Genomic DNA, 21,156 nt, shown 5'->3' on the forward strand with positions numbered 1-21,156 from the left:
GATACTAACTTGCAGATGCCAGGTGCAGTGTGTGGTCAGTTTACTCGTCAGTGTGCGTATCTGCAATGACTACTGCTGTCCCGTGTGATTGAATGAATATAAATGGTAGTACACAGTGAATAAACAGTGTGCAGGATGAACCGTGGATAACAAAGAGGTATACGGTCGCTCACACACAGACGGGCGGACCCACACGAAGATAAAACACAAAAACAATGAGGGTGAAATGGAGGTAATAGTGCATAATGAGGTAATGGGGCAGAATGGAGGTAGTAGACTGAGTGGAAAGAAGCTGTTCTGGTGTCTGGTTGTTTTTCCGTTCAGCGCTGTGCGGCGCCTACCAGAGGGGAGGACCTGGAACTGGTTGTGTCCAGGGTGTGAAGGGTCTGCAGTGTCTCCTGACTCCGAAGTCTTGGGTGGAGGGCCGGCTGGAACCGATTGTTTTCTCCGCAGACGTGACCGCGCGTCGTACTAACTGGTCTGGCACGGAGTGCACAGCCTCCGCTGGCTTCGTCTTCAAAATTGGTGTTGATATTCGTCCAATATTTAGATGCTGGGAGATTGTGGATCCACGAAACCCCAGGGGCTCCACAGCAGACACGGTGTTGAAGAACGTGGTTAGGAGGGCAGGGTTCTCATCTCCACAGGTTTGAGCGTGTTCAGGTCCAGGTTGTTCTGGACCACACTAGAAGGCCAGCTGTTCTCCAACTTATCACCTCCTCTGATGAGGCCAATGACCCGTGGTGTCATCAGAGAACGTCCGAAGCTTAACACGAGGTGTTATCCTTAGCTTAGAGGCAGAAGAGCTGTGGGGAAAGGCACACATCCCTGGGGTGCGCTTGTATGGGCTAGATGGGAATTTTCCCAGCATCTCCCGGTGGTGGAGGATGGCTCAGTGAGCTGGGAGAGTTGGGGTTTCAAGATCTTCATGCACAGTAGCCTAACACAGCAGGGTGACTATTTACTTTGTACACACTTCAGAAGGAAACATGCCGATTATTGCATACCAGGCACACATTGGGCTAACCAACCTACCCCATGAAACAAAAGCAAAAACACCATCTGCACTCATTTGCTGTGTGATAAATATGTTTGTGGATTGATATGTCGTTTATTTTCACTGATGAAAATGCACATGACATTTTATTTTCCCAACTCCGCACGTCAAATAATTGTGTTGGGTAGCACAAAATGGCAGGAAAATATTAAATGTCCATATTAGCTACTCAACATACATACATCTATATACATACACTATACATCTTTGCTCAATTTAATGAGTATTAGCAGCAGAGGTGGACAGTGATCAAACCCGAGTCAGCTTATTGGCCTGACAGCATTTGTCACGGTTCGTGTTTGGACACAAATGCACGACACACGACTCGGGGGCTCTTTGACCTTTTATTAAAGCTCCGGAACAACACGCAGAATAACGACGGGACAGAAGGGCTGTTAGGTTCACCGGGAGTTGGGCTAACGGAGTAAACAGGGGCAGGCAAGGTGAGCAACAGGAGCTCCAGGCTGAGCATAAACACTGGAGAGTCTGACATGGAAGCAGAATAACCATCTGGCTGTGAGTGAGTGAGTGACTGGGGTTTAAACACTGAAGGGAGTGAGTAGAGTAGACAGGTGAGAGTGATTGGGCTGACGAGGTGAATGTGCCCAGCAGGTGTAGAGAATGAACTGATTAGGTGGAGTGAGGGGGATGTGGAGCTAAACTGTGACAAGGTTGGTACGTAGAGAGGGTCCTTCAATCAGCTTACAGTTACAGGAGATAGATGATAGATGGGTGAAAGCGTAACAGTTTACATAATTGCTAATGTTTAATGGTAAGAGTTTCGTTTTTCCAAAACTTTATGAGGTTGAAAGCCTAATAAAATATAATAAAATCTACCCAAAGATGATTACTCTGTAGTACAATGTGCGCGTGGGCTTTGGCCTTGTGGCAGTTTCACATCCAAATCATTCATCTTTTCATCCTCCGTGCATGTATCTGTGTTCACAGTATAACACAATGACTTTGTAAAGGATCATGATAAACGGTATATGTCTGATACATCGACTCAAAAACCAACACTATGACAACTAGCAACACAATAGTATTGTGTCTGGAAAGAGCAGGGGTTGTCACAGAAGTTTATAAATAAAGAGGGGCTTTTCTGCCTTCTCGTTTAATTAACCAGAACACAAACTGTAAGCCGTGGTACCGGTCCTGAACCTGCCGACAAAATGTCAGGTTGTTCGCACAGAAATATTTCCCAGGGAGATCTGTGGGAATGAAGGCTGCCTCTCTGAGCGATATTATTGGTGCTCGTTGCAGAAGGTTCATATTGAGGCTCCAGGGTAAGCTTATTTAGGGCAGACTCAGCATGACATTCCAGGAGGATACGTGGTATTAGGGCATCAAAGGGTCTGGTTGGTCTCACGTTCTATCTAGCGGTAAACAGTGTTTGTATGGCAGAAATTAAGCGTGAAATCAATCTGATAACCTAGAAGAATAATGACTTTATAAAAATATGACAAATGAAAGTTCATGCTCCAGCAATCAACATTATTTTTCATTCTCTAAACAGCAAAGTAGGCTTTTTGGAACAGCAGCAACACAATCGTTTTCCAATTGTCTTGGCCAAACAAATTGCCATTTTCTTAGTAACTTTCGAGATAACCTAACTTTCTGCCTTTGTGTGTTTTATTACCGTTTTCTGCACCGCCCTTGATTGTATCCACTTTTATTTATCCATCCACAACATCCAGCGTATTTATAACAAGTTCACGTGTCAAGCGTTCCAACCATTTCCTACAATCCACGTTGCTGGTTTTTGATATAACTGCCTAGTTTTTCTAAACCACGTTTTTTCCCTCGTTCCTGCCTCATTGGTTTTCCATTTCTGCCAGTCTACCTGTGTACCGTATCTGATCTGATAAGCAAAGACAAGTGTTACCTGCACCTTATCTTCCATTATGGGTCGTGCAATCCAGTCCTGTTTTTCCTGCGGTTCGTGCATGTGAGTTCCCCCATTGTTTTGCTTATTTTTCACAATGCTTTTTACAATCATCACTTTCTTCAAATGTCAGAGATACCTACTGATATGGGCATGCTAAGCAACTAGCCCCAACTGTTTTTTGCTCTTGTATGACCACTTGAAGTCCTTGAGATGTAGGCTACTAGTGAGTCACTGCAGCGTCCAATCTGCCGTCAGTCCAACCAGGGCCTGAGGGCCTGTCAATCAGGTTGACGCCACTGGGTAGCCTACATTTAAGTTCTGATTGCCTCTCCACTGGAACAATTCCAAAGCGGCAGAAACAAGAAAATAACTCAACCTTGCCTCGCACTGTTGGCCTCTTGTTATCTAAAAAGGATGAAATTTGTAGGTAGTGGTATTTTTTTTTATTTTTATGGTGGTGTATAGTCGTATAGGTCGTATAAGTCTTAAATCAGCATCACAGTCCCACTGGCCAGCAACACTGAAGGTCTGTAAACACTATTAAGGTATTACTGGTACAAATAATTAAACAAAATGCATTTAACAAAATGTAGCCATCTCCAGTTTTTTGTGTGTATCTCAACAATGGCTGAAATCAATCAGATCAAGAAATGGGATTAACCTTGGAAACTTTGGAAAGTTTTCATGGTTACGATGGCGGTTACCTTTTTACCAAAGAAGATCGCTATGGTAACTTATGCTGCTCAAGTAACCTGCTGCGGAGAAACCAGCCTGTTTAGGCCATACGTGCTTTAAAAAAAATCATTCTCCCTAACCTGTCTGTGGCACTCAGATCCAGCCAATACGTTTTCAATGAGATGTCAATCTGTAAGAGAATTAGCCACAAATTCACAATATACAAAAGCTAAACTCTGCCTTTGTTTAGACATTACCTACACACCTGTAAAGTTTTAACTTCATCTTGCATGGTTGCAACGCTATCATGGTAACAAAATATGTTCACAGGCACACAATTTTAACCCACCTGGCCGAGACACACACTCACAAGTTGACACCAGTATTGCTGTTGTGACCCGTAAACATAACAATCTGCTGAACTGATAAGCTGTGTAAGAATGAAACCAAAGCTGGGGGAGACACAGTAGTTGCTGTTAGTAGAAAAAATGTACAACAATGCAATAAGATGAATTATTACATCCTTACTGGGTATTGTTAGCAATCATATTACTGTACCTCGGTATTGTTGCATGTAACATAATTAAAATGAATAATTTATGCTCTACCAGACGAGTATGCTAAATTACCTAAAGTCAACACACCCGTAACACTGCATCACTAACAGGTACATTCTGGATATTGACAACATGCTAAATACTAGCATTTCATGGTGGATCCTGCAGCGCGTAACTTTTGCGTACACTCAGAAACCTTTTTACTTCTGTGTGGCCTATTCTTTTGTTTGTGTCACTGACATGACTGCGGAACACAGGGGGACGGAGAGGCCGAAGAAATCAACAAACCTTCAGGTTAATTATAGAGCAATCAGCGATAGAAATTAATTGTACATTTATAATTGATGATCAGTGGTATGCAAAGTGAGATCTATAGAAATGTGTTGTTGGTTTGGACATGGGCTCATGTTACTCACAATATTCCAGTTATGTAAATGTGGGCCTTAAATTGCAATTTTATATTTATATTTTATTTATATTATATTCATTATTATTTTATATTTAGTTTAACAGTAGTATCACATATAATCATAACCCCCATTTTGCATACAAATTACAGGAAGAAATAAAATATGATGTTTTTCACAAGTTAAATTTATGCATAAGTACATTTGAAGCAATTAGTGGATTAAAAAAAAAGATAAGCAGCATCTTAATCAATAATGTAAATAATAGTAAATTGAAGTTCAAGAAGAGGTTTTAAATTAAAGATCCTCAACCACCTCAACCAACTACAACACTAAACTTGAGTATAATAATTTAGTGATATGCTACAAAAACAATACACACACAGACATGTTATGTTTAATACTTTACGTATTTTTTCCTGATTAAACTTAAATGCTTTTATTAATTTAATGTATTAATATAGTCCTTTTAATTGTCATCTTTTTTAGGGCTTAGCACTGGGTAATCAGATAAACAAGGCAAGCTGTCAGAATGGGATTGGAAAACATTGTTATTGGACTAATTTGAGCAGAACACAACCATAGACAGCTCATTATAAGGGTCATGACAAGTAACAAGTGATGTGACTTATTGTTTCCTTGCAAAGAGCGCAAATTATTGCTGCTGAAAGAGTGTTCAGACAAAATATGCAAACAGCTTATGAATGCTTTCCAAACTGACTGTAAATAGTCTCATAAATCAACGCTCAATAATATGCACCAGAGCACACTGAACCAAAACCTCTCCCATATTTTTGTTGTTATGTTTCAATATTCCCATGGCAAGATTTTGCACCATCCCTTGCTTCAACTTTACATGGCTTATTGTGCCACTCTTTGATTCCCAACATTGTCATACATGTGCCTTTTTCATCCCTTATAAGTTGGTACAAGTTTACAACAAGCATAGTCCTCAACACTATCAGGTATGAATTTTTGATCAAGTTTGATCAAGAGAGGTCTTAGGCTATTATTTCAGGGTGGAAGTAATCCTCATGGTGCTCTTAGGAGGGGGAAAAAAAGAGCCTCTGGGAATCTGTATTGAATTTGCTGAGGAGTGCTGGAAACCAGATGGAACCTGTTCCAAGAGTTGTGATGCGGAGGAATGTCTACTGTTAAACTCCAAAGTGTTTTCTTTGAATGTGTATCTGTGGAGGCAAGGGTTGCAAATGGGAAGGGAAGACGGTGAAGAGGAGGAAAGGGTCCATGGAGAGGGAGGATGGAGAGGTATCAAACTGTCATCCAGGACCAGGGACTCTGTGGAGACTCCTGATTGTCACTGTCTGCAGGGGGCTTTAAAGCAAATGTTTCCCATTAAATAAGTAATATCCTAATAAATGGATAAACCTTTTAATCATTTTTTCTTTTACCATGGTTAATTCATTTTACTCTTCACTTTTAATTAGCATGACGTGATGATTTAAAACTAATAACATTTAGGATCCGGTGAATGGCATTTTTTCCAGAAAGGAGTAGACTGACCTCGATAGGCAAAAATCACGGCACTGAGGGTCTGCATGGAGCACAGCGCAAACGCAGCGCTGAGCCTTTGCCTCCTCGTGGTCGGCCGCCTGTCTGCTGACGGCACGTCTGCTTCGCTGGGATCCTCTGTAGCTTGACATCCCATAGGGCACAGTGCGTCTGGGGAAGTAAAACAGACAGAAGCCATTCTCAAAGTAAGTAAGTAAAACCGGAGATTATTCACATACTTGGGGAAGAGAATAACAAGAGGTATTTAATACGGTTGGTTTTATTGAGAGTTCAAACATTAACATAACCAAAAGTGATATATAGGTTTTCACAGGGTCAAGACCTGCACAAGTGATGTTACGGCAGTTTTGCTTTACAAAAGAGAGGCTCCCTGCTTCTGCTGATGGATGACCTGCTCCGTAGGCTTCAAGAATACCAACTGAAATCCAATTTAGTAGAAATTGCACATTTAGAATTCATGTGTAATTAAAACGTTTTAATCCAAGCAGCACCTTTTTGTAATAACATTAGCAGTAGATGTTTCACTCAACAGCTCGTGTTTTGCTGTCAATTATTGATGAAAACTTTTGACAGTAAACATTTGCTTTTAGTTAAATGACCATAAAGTATTGTTAATGTAAAAATAAACGTAGTCTCAAATTGAAGTGAATAATAAATCTGAAATACAACTTTCAAGGATTAAATTGCTTATCATCTCTCCAATTTCTCCTTGACTCTCTAATCTCATAAAATCCGTGATGAAAATGACGAATGGCCAAAGAGGACGGGGAGTCTTTAAGCACCCGAGTTACGTTTGTGCACAGTTGAGAAAGGTCTGAAAAAGCTCCTGATCCATTAAGTCTGTTTTTACAACATTTTAAATAAATTGCTTTCTCATATAGATCTGCCAGATAGTAACGGACTGTCTGCTGCTTTGTTTGATTGAATACCTGCCAGTTTGGCACGCTAAGCGAAATTATAATTGTAGTGTATAGACTAGCTGTCAGGGGAGACGACGGACTGACAGTTGGTTGCTGAGCCAAAGTCTTATGAGCCAATATTAAGCTTGTATGAAATATATAGCTTGAAAAAGTCAGAGCATTTTGTGATAGTATCTTCTACCCCAGTTCACCGCTTTACCAAACGTAAGCATTCATTGCGCACCTACCACCTACTTCAAATTGTCCAAACATGCAGTACTAAAGTGTGCTAGTGGCAGAAGAAGAAAGAGGAAGCAAGAATGCCTTCTTAATGTTTTGCCAAGGATTGTAATATGCGGTTAATATGTAGCAAAGAAAATTCCTTTAAACGAGGAGTTGAAAATAACATTTCATGGAATTGCTGATAATTTGTGGTGAGCTAAGCCACATGTTGAACACACGTTGTTTGAGCACATGTGTGAAAAAATAATGTAAGCTTACACCTCCACCCGTCCCTATACCTTTGCAAGCTGCGGTGGCCTTAAGAGAGGGATGAATATATTTAGCAATCTATTACTGCTACAAACTACTTTTATTGATACTTTTTTAAACTAAATTGGATGTTCTTTTTGAGACTAAATTGTTGCTTATGTTACATTTATACATTTTTAAACTTAAACAAATTTCGAAGAGACTTACAATTAAAGAGTATTGAATTGCATTTTGAATATAATTATTATATTGTTTCTGAAGCAACAATAGTAATGTTTACAACTAAGTCATATATTTCTCGTTCAATGTCAAAAAATATTAGCTAAAATTCCTCAGTGAAGTTCATTAGAAATACATAACATCAGTAACATTTATTCCTCTTGTCCTTAGATGTAAATCGCTGTCTGTGTGTGTTTGTGTGCGTGTGCTTGTGTGTATTTGGAGAAGCTCAGCACGGACAGACAGAGCAGAGGGGATGCATGTTACAACGTGACAATGAGTGACACTGAGACAAAGCATCTGTTACTTCAAAGCCTGTATTTAACAATTTAGCACCATAGAGCCCGTTTTCATGATGATGATGTTTCAGATTTCTTCCCCTCCCCTTAGGTAACGTTGGTATTGCGAAAGCCTCTCGCCATAAGCCTATGTTTGGTTTGCTCGTTTTGGGCTGCTGCAGAAACATGGAGGTGTAACGTTGTGGACATTGAGGAAGAGGACCCACTATGTGTATATAAATGGCTTTAACTAAAGAAAACTCTTGGATTCATGTCAATATTATATCATAAAACAAAGTAACAAAGAATGTGTAAAAGATTCAGACAGAGGAAGAGTGACAGCATGAAAAACGCTCAAGGTTAAAATTTTCAAAGAGCCTGCATCCCTTATAGCTTTGGGGAAGGAATTCCACGGGCTGCTCCTCCTCCTCATGTTGCAGGAGACATGGAGGACGTCACATTAACGCCAGTGGTAAAGAACCTGGACCAAGTGAGAGTGCCGTTGCTGTCCAAAAGCTGAGCATTCAGGAGAGGAGGATAGCTGGGATAAAGATGTCTAGGAACAGGACTGATGTACTGTTTTCACGTTTGAAACTCCATAATTGATTTTCCAAATGTTATTTTGGTCTATTTCAAGGAGGCTGATGTTGGTTTTCAGCTTGGAGTAAGCAGGTAGACGTAACACGTCAACCATCAGGCTATCGGGTGACTCACTTTTGTGCGCCTATATTAAAGCAAACCTGAAAGAATTATCCTTGGAGTGAAGTCATGATAGATGTTCCAATATTCCCTCCCAGACGCCTAATGCCAGACATTGAGGAGGCGAGAGCTGACCAGTGTGCTCCATTTATTTTGAGTGGCTGGTGAGTTTGTACAGCAGCGTGGTTTCTTTCTTCGGACTGGCAGTGTGTCCCCCGCGACTATAAACCCTTCTGCCTCTCTAGCGGCTTTGCAATGCACTTCATTGTAAGTGACGTTGCATTTGAGTGGACAATAACGCACTTATGTCTAATTTGAAGTGTTTTTAATTAGTTTCCCTTCTCCACCTCCAATGGAGAGCAGCAGACGGCCGCTTATGTAAACTGTGTCAGACCCAAAATTCTGAGTGGCAAACAGGGTTTATGTGTATCTGAATAATGTCATGCACCGCAGACTATACAGCAGGTAGATTGTCTTATATTTTGATTTCATTCTCATTAAGGAGAAGGAAATATCACCAAAAAACTACCCCAGTTTATTATTTCCCCTTAAGGACTAAAATGTTACACAGCAAATTGAGCAGAGTTAAATTTCTGGTGTTGATAAAGATAGAGTCAATCGAACTCTATTTGGAATTGATCTAAATCTCTATGTTGTTAAATCTGTTTGATTTCACACTGCACCACAAAAGAGTTGGTGTCAAAATGGAGTGTTATTACTGTTATTGTGAAACCAACTCTATGGGTCGTCAGTCTCTCAGCTCGGGTGTAAGGAGTGACTACTCTCTGGCATCGCGCGAACAATAATCTCGTGAGAGCAACAATCTGGCGGGATTCAAGTAATTTACCTGCACAACTCAACTGGAGCAACGAGCAGCACAACGTTTTCGAGGACAGTTTGTTCAAAATTGAAGAAAACGTGTTGCATTGTGTCGGTAAGTAACAGTTAATTAGATAACCTAATGAGTGCTATTATTATATACAGATGGACATATATTTAGACATTAGTAATATATTTATAGCCGCTCTAATGTAGGTTAACTGTTATGCTGCCACCTTTACTGCAGCCAGGCTAATGTCAGCTAGCTAGCAACCGTAACCTACGCCCAGAGCGGACAAACTACTGTAGACTACGGTAACTGGCAAGCTAACGTTGGCAAGCTAATTTTGCCAAGCTAACGTTAGCAAGAGTTTGTTTCTTCTACTTTCACACGTTTTCTGTTTACTGGTCTATTGAGTCTGACTGTGAGCAAAATAGAATTCCTGTTGAGTGTTTCAAGTTTGTTAATGTAACGTTAAGTTACGTGACGGTACTTTAGTAATGCCAACATTCTTTCAAATAAATAAATGCTAGTTAGCTGGCTAGCTAAGAGCCAGAACCGGTTCCCACGTCTTAGCTGCATGGAAGCAAATATTCTCATACGAGGACTGGGTATATGTATATCTAAATTACATTTTGATTATCAGAAGTGTCGGTAGTTAATATGAAGTTACTATCGGAAAGTTAATCGGAAGGACTCCTTTCTCAAATACGTTTTACTGTGCTTATAGTTACTCAACGCCGCAGGGCTCAAGTTTTGAAGAATGGGGGGCTGAACGCTACGGCTGACCGGGCGTGGACACTACGTGCAGCGGTTACGGTTACAGACACCGTCTGGAAGGTTGGAGGGGAGCCAGCGCGGACTTTTTTTTCAGCGTGAGAAATACGATGTGTGGCGTAACACTTGACAATCATTGTCTTAAATACATATGATCTATCACTGGGTAGTAATTAAGGAAGAATATAATATGCTTAGTACTTTTTAAATGCTTTATTTAAGATTGAGATTGTTTTGTTACTGATAGGTACATTTAAATTGTCTTTGTTCTGTCTGCCATTTTGTAGATCTGGATGTTGAGCTGGTTGCAGATCAAGCATCCTCCTCTGTATTGACATCGCTGTCCCCAACTTCATCCCATTCATCCTTGGTAGTGGCACAGACTGCACTATCCCCAGCTTTATCCCATTCATCTGATTCCACCGTTATTCTGGAGTCCACAAGAAAAAGGAAAAAAAAGAAAGAACCCAACAGGGTTAATGGACCAGAATGAAGCAAAACAGGTAGAGCTTTGAATAAATACATTTGAAATCCAAAATTAATTATTTTTTGTAAATGTATTCGCAGTATAAAGTAATGTCATTAGAAAAGTTAAATTCTTTAAAAAAAAAACTAATTTTTACCGTAAGCATGCCATAACAATGTAATATTTCTTGGCAGATGGTTGAGGGTGTTCTGAGGGCCAATCCAAAGGGTGAAGAAGTCTTCAATGAGTATGATAAGACTAAAACACTAATAAACACTAGTAAACAAATGGTGAACATCCTGGTTGCAGATATGATAGAGCTACATGGGTAAGAATTGCAGGTCACTTGGTTATGTCATGTGTTGTAGCTAAATAATGCTGTTCTGTATAAGTGGTAAGGGTGTATTTATTCTTACAAAACATACATGCTTAAAAGTAAACTATGACTTATTTTTAAAGGAGGGTTCCACCGTCAAGTGTAAGGACCAATTATGCACTGGGAATTGTGACTCTTTTTCCATACCTCCGTGATCCATTCTCCAAACTTGGATATGTAAGTTCTATCTGAAAACCAAATCAGTGTGATTTCAATATCTTCTTCACTTTTCTAGTTTGTACTCATCTTGTTTCAGATGAGTTTTTGTAGGTTGCTCACCCTTGCATTTTCAACCTGTTTTTTAAAATGTTTTGCAGTCTATTCACTGTCTACAATTTTTGTGTTGAGTAACTTATTCTTAAATTGAAGCATGAGATGCCTCTGTTTGGGTCTTTCTTTAAAAAGGAACACTACTATGATCCTGAGGGTAATACTGGCTTCATTTCACGGAGGATCAAGACGGTTCAACGCAACACCTTTGCTGGCTTGCGGGGTCGTTCCAAGACCGTTCTTCAGGATGGTCCAAAAACCAGGCGAGAATCTCTATCAACCTGCCAACAGCTATTTGGTGAGGAGTGCAAGGAGGCGATATCTACAATAAGACATTCCAGCGATGAATCTGTGGTCAAAGAGAAGATGAGAGCGACTTTCCAGTATCGACAGAAGATGGTTGGGGATGATGCATCATCTTCATTCCTGGATGTGTTCCCTCGTTTTCTTGATGTACCTGGATTGGTAAGAAAACTCTTTTGCTTTGGTTGTAGTTGTCCAGTGTAGAACAGTAATATAGTCCAGTGCAGAACAATATAATATTTTTCGGCACTATACTATAATCTCTTTAATCTTCTTTTCAATCTTCCATTTCAGTATTTGACCTTTCATTCATTTTGTGATGTATGCTTGAACCTGTATATTAAAATATTGTTTTCCTTGTTTATAGATCGACCAGGATTTCTCAATGATGTTTGGTGACGAAGTGTCTCAGAAGTTCCTGTCCAAGTGGTCAACTTTCTTCAAGCCAAACATCACAGACTGCAAGACTGCAAAGAATATGGATGAGTTGCTGTCAGCAACTGAATCTGAGTCTGAAGATAACAATGGTCAGTATAAAACGTTTTCTTGAAATATATATTTCAGTGTTGTACTAAATAAATACATTTTTTATGCCTTTAGGATGGGACAGTGATCTGTCTTCAATCCTTTTGCTGCTGCATCTACTCCCTCCAACTTCAAGGGGCCAGAAAAAAACTACCAAGATCAGTTCAGCTCAAGCAACCAGCCGTCTTGTTAGATATCTTACGGTATGCAAAAGTTCCTACACCAAGAATCCCTTAATAGATGTTGGGATTCTGAGACAGTTTTGCTCTGTATATCTGCAGAAATGTGATCAAGATGTTATAGTAATTTATGTCTCTTAACTGACCTACAGGAAGGAGCCAGTATTCCTACCTTCCTTGAGAGTGTCGACGCAAACAACCGTTCCTCCTTTGCATCGGTGAGCAAAAGAAGAATATCCAAAGGTTCTACCTTATTATCGACCGAAAACCACTCCCGTGCAAGGCACACACATCAGTGGCAGCTTTAGACATTACATTTGGACGCCTGTTCAAATGTTACAAGTACAAGGTGGGTCAGATATTACGGTACTGAGTACCAGGTTGGGTTGTACTTATGCACTGGATGTACCGATGATCTTCCTGTGTTCAAAAAGATCTGTGATATTATAATACATGAACAGCACGCTTTCATAATATCCTGTAATGTACAAACAATGTACTATGATGACCACTTTAGTGCATACTGTATAGAAGACCAAATGAATGTGTTTTCTGTCATATCTGTGAAGGCACTGACTTATTTTAGACCATTTGACAAGCAATGCTCTAATGACAATAGTCAAAGATACATAGTGCCTTATTGTTACATTTAGATAAATGTACAGCAATGAAAAAAGATTTGGTAATGTTGATGCATTTGAAGAAATAAAAATGTTAAAGTAGTGAACTTGTCATTCGTATTTCTAATTATTGACATTTCATTTAAAGATTTTTTTTTTGTGTGGGGGGGCGGGGCAGCAATAACACTTTATAGTGTTAATGGGGCAACTCCTTTTATAGTATGCACATCACACTATAAGAGTTAATTAATGACTCCGATGAGTATTAATTTCTAACACTACCCACTGGTGTTGAGAAACTAACGCTTGAGTATTGTTAAATTTCAACTATATAAGTGTTAAAATTAACTCTATAACAGTGTTAAAATGGCAACACTTTAAAAAGTGTTACATTGACACTGCGTAGTGTGGACCCCATGGGACACTTTAAAAGTGTTGAAATTAACTCCAATAGTGTTAATTTGAGTCTGTCCATTTTGCTGTGTATGTTTAACCATATGCAAATGAAGAATTTGCATATAACATGCTGAACATTGAATAGTGTCAGGTTCAACAACTATTTGAAAGGTTGTTGACAGTGTGGGCACCTCACTGCACTATTTTCCAACACAAAATGATGCTCAAAAATTCTTTAGAATGCAAAAAAAAGCATTTGAAATGTGTCCAATGGTCAAACGAAGCGTCCTTGCTTGCACAATAGTTATTGGTAAAAACAGCAATTTTATAAGATTTAACAAGCCATCCTTACTCGGGAGTGTTGATCCAGATGATATCCAGGTGGCAGTAGTAGACGCACTCTTTATCCTTGTAAGAATAGCAGGTACAGCGCTTCGGTCTGGACTTTGGCTCGGTGGCATCAGACATCTGTAAACCTCTGGATCTCCCGGAGCCAAACGCACCGCTGGGCTGTGGGAGACGCGCGGGGTGGACCCCGGATGTCCCCGGGCCGTCGGACGTCCAGACTCCTAGAATGAATAAAGTCAGTCATCAAGTAGTAAATAAGGGGGGGAAGCCTGTTGCGCCTCGTTGGAATAAAACGTACCTTGTAAGAGAATCAACGCAAGCACTCTGAACAGCATGGTTCTCGCGAGGACGGGTTGTATCCTTGTCATGTCAAATATTCCCAAAATGAATCATAGCCGAATGAGGATGGTCAAACCGATCTCCCACCAGACGCGGGAGAGATTCCATCTACTTCTGCGAGGATCTCCATGTGCAGCTAATCCCACCGCGTCCAGGTGTCAAATAACGGATCGCAGGTTCCTTTCATGCGCATAGCTTTAGGTCATAAATCACACCTTTGTAACAACTACTTTAGACTGGGACTGAACTGGGGGTTTCTAAAAAATAAAAAATAAAACAGATACGCAGTAAAGTGTCCTTTATTATTGGACCGGTGGAGCAGAGAGAGCTGCGATGCTCCTCGAAGTCACTTCTCCGTCTAACGCGCAAAGCAAAGGTAAAAGGTGGAGGAGCGTCTGCACGCCCGCCTATTGCAACAAGTCAGTTGGAAATGAAGCAACACTGCGTGTGTGGACCGGGGTGAACTCCACGCCACTTGAGTTTCAGTTGATCCATGACACTTGACCACTTGAAATATTATATTATATATTATATTATACTTTGTGAAATACTAATCTTTTTGGTGTGGTGGGGGGGGGGGGGTATTTTTCACACAGAACCACCTGCAGCTGATTCTGCTTTGGTCTTTGAACAGCTTTGGAGTGTGAATGCCTCATCGGTTCCAGTTTTGTGGCTGAAAAAATCTAAAATCATCAATCAGTCGATTAGATGTGTTGTCAAAGTGAGAAAGTAGCAAGCTCAGCCGCTGTGAGTCATCTACCGGTGAACAATGTTATTTGCAGAATTGTACCAACTCTCCCAGATGTGTGCTGAGGCATGGCCGAGACATCAGCAGGAACCCCAGAAGGACACAAAGAAGTTGCGCGTTGCATCAACAGTCTTTTGAATCTATGATGGACAGAAAAGACAAATGTGTTTTACAGAGCTGTTTCCTTTTTTTGGAAAGTGAAAGGTCTGGAAACAGTTTATCACCAATAATCTCATGTGCCGCATGGGGACACTCAAGATGCAGCCAAACAGCCATAACGTTTTATTGATTCAAACTCTGGAATTCTGTTGACAGATTTAATTGCCCATGTTGAGACAAACATGTTTTTTCCTACTGTGGACCACATTGGGTTCAAAAAGTTATAGCGAAACAAGCGAAAAAGAATGTACGCTGAAGTTGAAGCCTGCAAGACCATTACGACGTGAAGTGTTAGTCAAATGAATTTTTATCATCGTATCTATCTCATTTGAGTTAAACAATAAAACCACTCTGGGGCATGAGTGTGTGTGACGCACATTAACTGGCTCGAGTTATCATAGGAGCTAAATGGGATTTGGGTATTTGAGGGAGATATTGTGTGCACATACAACTGAAAAAATGGATTTTTATGAGGATGCACCGCTCTCAGGTTGCTGTTGTGAAAACAAACACACCTCAGTGAGGCCCTAACCCCAATTTCCTTTTACTTTGAGTTGCCTCTTGAGGTGATTATTACCATCATTCACCGGGCTGCCGTAGACATCTGAAACAGAGGTTTACATAGGAAACCTGTAAAAGTGTCATACAACTGTCGTGTCATACTCGAACAAAGAGATGTCTGATGAAAAAAGGTTTAAATTGAACTTGACATACTCACACAAACACTGACAAATTGGGATATTTAAAAGTAGTTATCACGAATGCGCTTATGTGAAACGTAGACGGTTACCTTCGTTTCAAGATTGGCGCATTGGTTGATCCAAAACCCCTCATGCTGTTTACCCTTTCGCTCTCCGGGTATTAATGTGTTGGATTTGTGCTTTGCTACTCGGCTTAAACCTAAATCTGTCTGACTCATGACTGCCCTCTGGATCTATCCAAATTCCTTTAGGTCAGGGTTTTGTGCCATACCTCAATTCCCTGGCACATTCCTTACGCTTGGAAAAAGAGGAGAATTCCAGATAAATTAAGACCATATTTCCCCTGACGAGAATTTTGGAAACAGAGAACTACAGTACATGTGACCGTGTGTGGTTTAGCAGTGAAAGGATGTACGCATGATTTCAACGTGTTAATTCCGGGCAGTTTTCTGTGAAGGAACCAGTCTGATTTTGCAGAGTGATGATCATGTGATCATGGATGGTTATTTGATGCAGTCAGTGATTAAATGCATCGCGGTATTAAACATAAAAGCAAACTTAATTTCATTAGCTCTTTCTTGTTTTTTACTCGTTGCATTATGAATCACATTTAACTACTTAAGTTGTTTACATTTTAATCAACTTTGCCATTATAAAGATCTATTCTGGACCCAATAAATTGTGTCAAACAGAACCTTCTTGTAATTCCCAGATTGCCTCAGGTTCTACAGAATCTTGCTTGTATGTTTTTGTGTGTTCACATTACCTGCGAATATATGTGTCCTTTTCTGCCTGCCAACGTCAGCTGATTTTAGGGCTGCATCAGGAAAAGCATCACGACAGATTCTGCTTATTTGGGAAACGTGGGAATGTCGAGAAGATTCCGGCTGCCACTCTGTCCTGTTTTGCTTGGCCTCCTCATATGTTTTAGAAAAAAACATTTTGGGTGGGCAAAACCTGGGGATTTGCAAAGCCATCACCCCCACGGATTGCTGTGGAGCTACTGAAACAATATACAGGTGGGATTAACATCTCAGAGGCTGCGGATATGTAAGCCTGTTGAAATGAACCCGAGGATCTGTGATGTAAAATGTTTCTTCACATCTGATGATGGTATGAAAATCAAGCACGGAAAGGAAGCGGATTCAACTGCAGAGTCACTGAATACACGGCTGCTACTGGTAATAAATGAGAGGCCACCGGTGCACACAGACATCTAAAGAAGGGCAGACATTTCCTGACAGTTTGTAATATACGGACGGCACTTTAGCAGCATCGGTGAGTTATTATTCTAGCGATTATATGCAGGTCAGAAACAATTTGTCATGTCACAGCAGCAGGTTTGACCTCGACTATGCTACTTATCGCCTAAGGCGCACGGCCTTTTTACCCTTTCACGCTTTAATGCTTTGCCCTTAGTTGCCTTTGCTTCCCAGACCGGGATCTATGACATAACAGACGTGTTTCCGCCGGCTCACGGAGCAGGGCTGGGACAGGGTAGAGAAAGGCTGAGTTTTCAACCAAACATAACATCATAGGATTAAAGTCAGCAAGATGCCTCTCTTACAAGGAAAGCCCCGGGTTACCACAGATTTATGTTGTGGTCGCTGTTAAGGAGCAAATAGTTTACCACGTCCGATGATTATCACCCACAGGGAATTTATATTTTTGAGATTATGATCATGATTTTGAATGTGATCACGTTTATGTTGATATTTCCCCTTATTAAAATTGAGATTTATGTAACATCTGCCTTTTCAAACTTGGCTACAGAGGGCTTTTCAACCAAAATTGGGCAATTTAGTTGGTATTTAATTTTAAATCTTTAAGAAAAGACAAGAGACATTTTTGAAAGAGACAAACGAAAGATCCTCAAAAACACTCTCCCCTCTAAGATACCCGTGATGGAATTTGTTTTTTTGCCAAGGGGCCAAAAGTATATGTGGTTACCCAAAATGATTAGCATAATTGGTATAGCTACTATACTGATTTTTAAACTGGTGACTGCCAAACCATAAACCCATTGCACAGACGCTTATGCCGCAAACTGGCCTCAAGATTGGTGCTTGTTGAGAGGTTGATCCCTGGTTGGTCCTTATTGGTTTGAACGATTGCCAAACAAAGTTCTGCTGCGGCTGGGTTTTAAACGGCAAGTGAATACAATTCTCCAAAGACTAAACTACTGTCTGCCGTAATGTTTTTAACAGCGAATTATGAAATTACATTTGAAAAAGTACTTGATTTCATTCATATGCACGGTAGGAAGTCTGTAGTGAGTTTTGGCTCACTAACCTTTTTACAGACTACTGACTATGTGACTATGTGTAATTTACTACACAGTAAAATCGCCAGTGTTAATACAACACTTAAAGAGTCAATTTTAACACTACCTCAGTGAACATATGGTCCCTATCTACAGAGTGTTAAATGTACACTGAACACAGAGTTAAATTTCCAGAGTCAATTTTACTCTGGTAAGAGTTAAAATTTTACACTAGGTGCAGTGTAGTGTAATAATATTAACTCTAAGAAGTGTCAATCAAGTTTTACACTATGTAAGAAGTAACACCCATAGTGTTATTCACATGTAACACTAAAGAGTTATAAAAGAAATAACCTTTCCAGTGTTAAACCTACTTTACACTATGTTGATTATGAAATCACTCCAAAGAGTGTTGATTTTTAACCAACTCCTACCAGTGTTGCATATCTATGCAGGGGGAAAAACACACAGACAATTGTATCCATACTGTAATACATATTTATTCCAAGTAAACATGAAATATTGGCATCAAAAGTAAACCTAAAACATGTAAAGCTCACATCTTATCACAGTGGCAAAGATCTTGGTTGGTGCTGGATGACAGGAATGTTTTGATCAACATGATGGTATCTGCAAAGACAGCAAACTGAAATCAACATTATGATCTACAACCCCATACAAGCTGACAACCTGAAAATACCCTATTTCAGCTTTAAAAATTACAAACACAACTACATTTTCGGTCAAGTACATCAACTTATTACTTACCACCAGAGCACCACAGTACATTAAAGAACAATCTGAAAGAAAAAAGGAAAATATACATATTAAGTAACTACGTAACTACGTAGACCCCTCCGCCGTAGCCTGACGTGCACCTCCGAAAAGATCTAACTGCGAGTCGAGTTGACGTGGATCGCAAGTGCTGTGATTGGTCCGCTCAGAACGTAATTTGCGGCAGTTGCTGACATTTGAAAGTATCGAAAGTGCACTTGCTCGTCCAGGTCCCTCAGTGGGTGAACCAGTGTTGTAAATTCACGTCTTCTCCGTAGCCTGCGCTTCAATATGAGCTTCGGCTCACCAAGGATTCGGCACCCGCAGAAACACACAGCCACACCCGCCGCCGCCGTAACGTGGAAGCATAAATTAAGCTTACAGCAGCTACAGCCATTGACATAAAGAATAGACATCGACCGCTGCTGCCTAGTGGTGCTGACGAGCCGCGGGGCCGCCAACTTGGACCGGTCACCCGCTCCACTCAGTGCCAGCTGGCGCAACGAAGTGTCAGCGCATCACTCGCTGAATACAAAAGCGGATGTTCACGGGATTTTGTAGGCATGACACCGAAAACATGATTCGGCGTATTTTAATATTCATAGTAGTTGTAACAGTAATAATATTCTGGTATATAATATAATAATAAATATTTGTTTGCGCCTCAGCAGCCAGTGCAGCGTCTACTCTTTATATGTCTATGGCTACAGCAGCAGCTAACGGGAACCGAGCCTCTCGGAGCCGCGGCTCCGTTCACGTTAACTGGGTCGACTCGGTGCATTCCGCCGTCTGCCGGTGAACTAGCGGGTCCTATGAGCACGTCCGCATGTCCGCGACATGTCCCGCTATGCTCGACCAAAATTGTGACGCTAAAGCGATTTGCGCCGGCTCAAATAGAAATAATAAATATGACTGCTTCAACGAATTTTTGTCGTCATTTTACTGAAATAAATGTGCAAGCATGACACATAACACACCACGACAGCTCGTCCTCGCTGACATTAACGTTACCTCGTGTCGTTTTTGTTCAGTTTGGTGTTGCGAGTTCAGACATGTGGCTGCTACATTTAAGCTAACCGCCGACCCGATAATCACGTTAGCCATTTGAAATTCGGTATTTGAAGACACGAACCCAACATTGACTAGTGTGGTGAATGAAAACGTCCCTTTATTCTTATACAGATTCTACTGGAATGAAGAAAAAGAACGGGAATAGTTTATAGTAGAAAGACTTACCACAGTATTTCGATGCGAGGAAGATGGCGATGCCAGAATCCACATTCTCAGTTTGACCGGGAAAGTTGGTGGGCGGGGCTTTCCAGAGTATTCTTTGTGATACTCTGGAAGGCATCTTGCTCTAATCAGTGTTGAATCAGGGCCTGAGAGAGTCAATAACACTGACAGAGTAAAACCTCTGCTAACTCCGATTATTTTCACCAACACTGGAAGTTTTCTGGTTCAATTTTACTCTGTCCATTGTTGGAAGAACTCCGGAAGAATTAAAATAGTTTGACACTGCCTTTTTGACACTGGCAAATTTACTGTGTATACTGTATTGACACATATAGCCAAACAGTATATCCAAATAAAATTGAACGCCCTGTACTCTAGCCTGTACTGATTAGTTGTGTCAGACTTTAAGATATGGTTTATTTTTTGATTAGTAGTGGGTGGCAAGAAAAGAAAAAAGGTTGAGCAACAGCATATTAAATTTTAATCTTTGCATTTATTTAGCTTTTCAAAGGAATCTGACTCAGGGTTCAGGTGAATGCGTTTAAAGCAATACATGTAAATGTTTTTATAAATTTCGCATATATCCAGCTGTTATGCTTCATTACTGAGAAAAAGGGAAGAATCCCTTACCCTGTTCCCCAACCTTCCATGGCTTGATCCCATGAACGACAATCGAAGGATCCATGAAATTCGTTTAAGCCAAAGTATTGCAGACAGAAAAAAATACATAAACAAATGAGACGGAGTCCTCGTTCTATAAATGTTGATGATCAGTCTTTATATTATTTTACTGGTGGATAAAATTTGTCTTTCGATTTCAGAAAACAATAAATGTGAAATCTTTTTAGGAACAAATATGAAAAGGTGTTGATTTGACTTATGTCACATTGACACTTTTGCCTGGATCGATTGAGTAAGCAATCCTCTTTATCTATATATTTGCAAACAGCTTTTACTACTTTGGACCTCAATTATGTTTTGCAATCCACTCACATGACCAAAACAAACAGTTTTCTGTCAACACTGACAATGTCATAAGCAAGTCGATATTTAGAAGTTGAAATAGCTTTGATTAAAAATGGATGATCTTGTGCAGGAGAGAAAAATCGTGTACGAAATGTACAATCAAGGGACTGATTTGGATGAGGTTTTGGCGCC

At 40.3% G+C, this 21,156-nt stretch overlaps 2 protein-coding genes and 2 long non-coding RNA genes across 5 annotated transcripts; 1 reads left to right on the forward strand and 3 right to left on the reverse strand.

Annotated features, from left to right (window-relative positions):
- Positions 1-3,373: 3,373 nt before the first annotated feature.
- edn3b (endothelin 3b) lies at positions 3,374-14,557 on the reverse strand. Of its 2 annotated transcripts, none has more exons than XM_040194383.2 (4): positions 14,080-14,557; positions 13,786-14,002; positions 6,106-6,264; positions 3,374-5,916 (listed from the first exon to the last, which is right to left on the reverse strand). In XM_040194383.2, the coding sequence occupies exons 1-4, from the start codon at positions 14,147-14,149 to the stop codon at positions 5,862-5,864; spliced, it is 501 nt and encodes a 166-aa protein (XP_040050317.2). In that variant the 5' UTR covers positions 14,150-14,557; the 3' UTR covers positions 3,374-5,861. The 2 variants fall into 2 exon arrangements, with proteins under 2 accessions (XP_040050317.2, XP_040050318.2); XM_040194384.2 differs by having other exon boundaries at positions 4,756-5,880; positions 14,080-14,550.
- On the reverse strand, positions 10,498-11,033 carry LOC144384522 (uncharacterized). The gene is made up of 2 exons (XR_013451306.1): positions 10,922-11,033; positions 10,498-10,728 (listed from the first exon to the last, which is right to left on the reverse strand). It is a non-coding gene; the product is annotated as an uncharacterized LOC144384522 (long non-coding RNA).
- On the forward strand, positions 10,662-13,140 carry LOC144384516 (uncharacterized). Its single transcript, XM_078083663.1, has 7 exons — positions 10,662-10,801; positions 10,959-11,092; positions 11,224-11,317; positions 11,546-11,875; positions 12,081-12,240; positions 12,314-12,441; positions 12,570-13,140. The coding sequence occupies exons 1-7, from the start codon at positions 10,778-10,780 to the stop codon at positions 12,723-12,725; spliced, it is 1,026 nt and encodes a 341-aa protein (XP_077939789.1). The 5' UTR covers positions 10,662-10,777; the 3' UTR covers positions 12,726-13,140.
- A 3,916-nt stretch (positions 14,558-18,473) lies between the features above and the next one.
- On the reverse strand, positions 18,474-19,639 carry LOC144384984 (uncharacterized). Its single transcript, XR_013451455.1, has 2 exons — positions 18,760-19,639; positions 18,474-18,621 (listed from the first exon to the last, which is right to left on the reverse strand). It is a non-coding gene; the product is annotated as an uncharacterized LOC144384984 (long non-coding RNA).
- Between the last annotated feature and the right edge of the window lie 1,517 nt (positions 19,640-21,156).

The sequence above is a fragment of the Gasterosteus aculeatus genome, chromosome 2 (assembly GCF_964276395.1).
Source record: "Gasterosteus aculeatus chromosome 2, fGasAcu3.hap1.1, whole genome shotgun sequence".
Classification (NCBI taxonomy): Eukaryota; Metazoa; Chordata; class Actinopteri; order Perciformes; family Gasterosteidae; genus Gasterosteus; species Gasterosteus aculeatus.

What these genes read in the sequence shown, in the direction of transcription:
- edn3b (XM_040194383.2), bottom strand. Translation starts at nt 14,149, where the DNA reads ATGACAAGGATACAACCCGTCCTCGCGAGAACCATGCTGTTCAGAGTG. An exon ending in TGCGTTGATTCTCTTACAAG is followed by an intron (nt 14,003 to 14,079) that starts GTACGTTTTATT and finishes TATTCATTCTAG; the next exon opens with GAGTCTGGACGTCCGACGGC. An exon ending in ATCTGGATCAACACTCCCGA is followed by an intron (nt 6,265 to 13,785) that starts GTAAGGATGGCT and finishes TTACTTCCCCAG; the next exon opens with ACGCACTGTGCCCTATGGGA.
- LOC144384516 (XM_078083663.1), top strand. Translation starts at nt 10,778, where the DNA reads ATGGACCAGAATGAAGCAAAACAG. An exon ending in GATATGATAGAGCTACATGG is followed by an intron (nt 11,093 to 11,223) that starts GTAAGAATTGCA and finishes TTATTTTTAAAG; the next exon opens with GAGGGTTCCACCGTCAAGTG. An exon ending in GTCTTGTTAGATATCTTACG is followed by an intron (nt 12,442 to 12,569) that starts GTATGCAAAAGT and finishes ACTGACCTACAG; the next exon opens with GAAGGAGCCAGTATTCCTAC.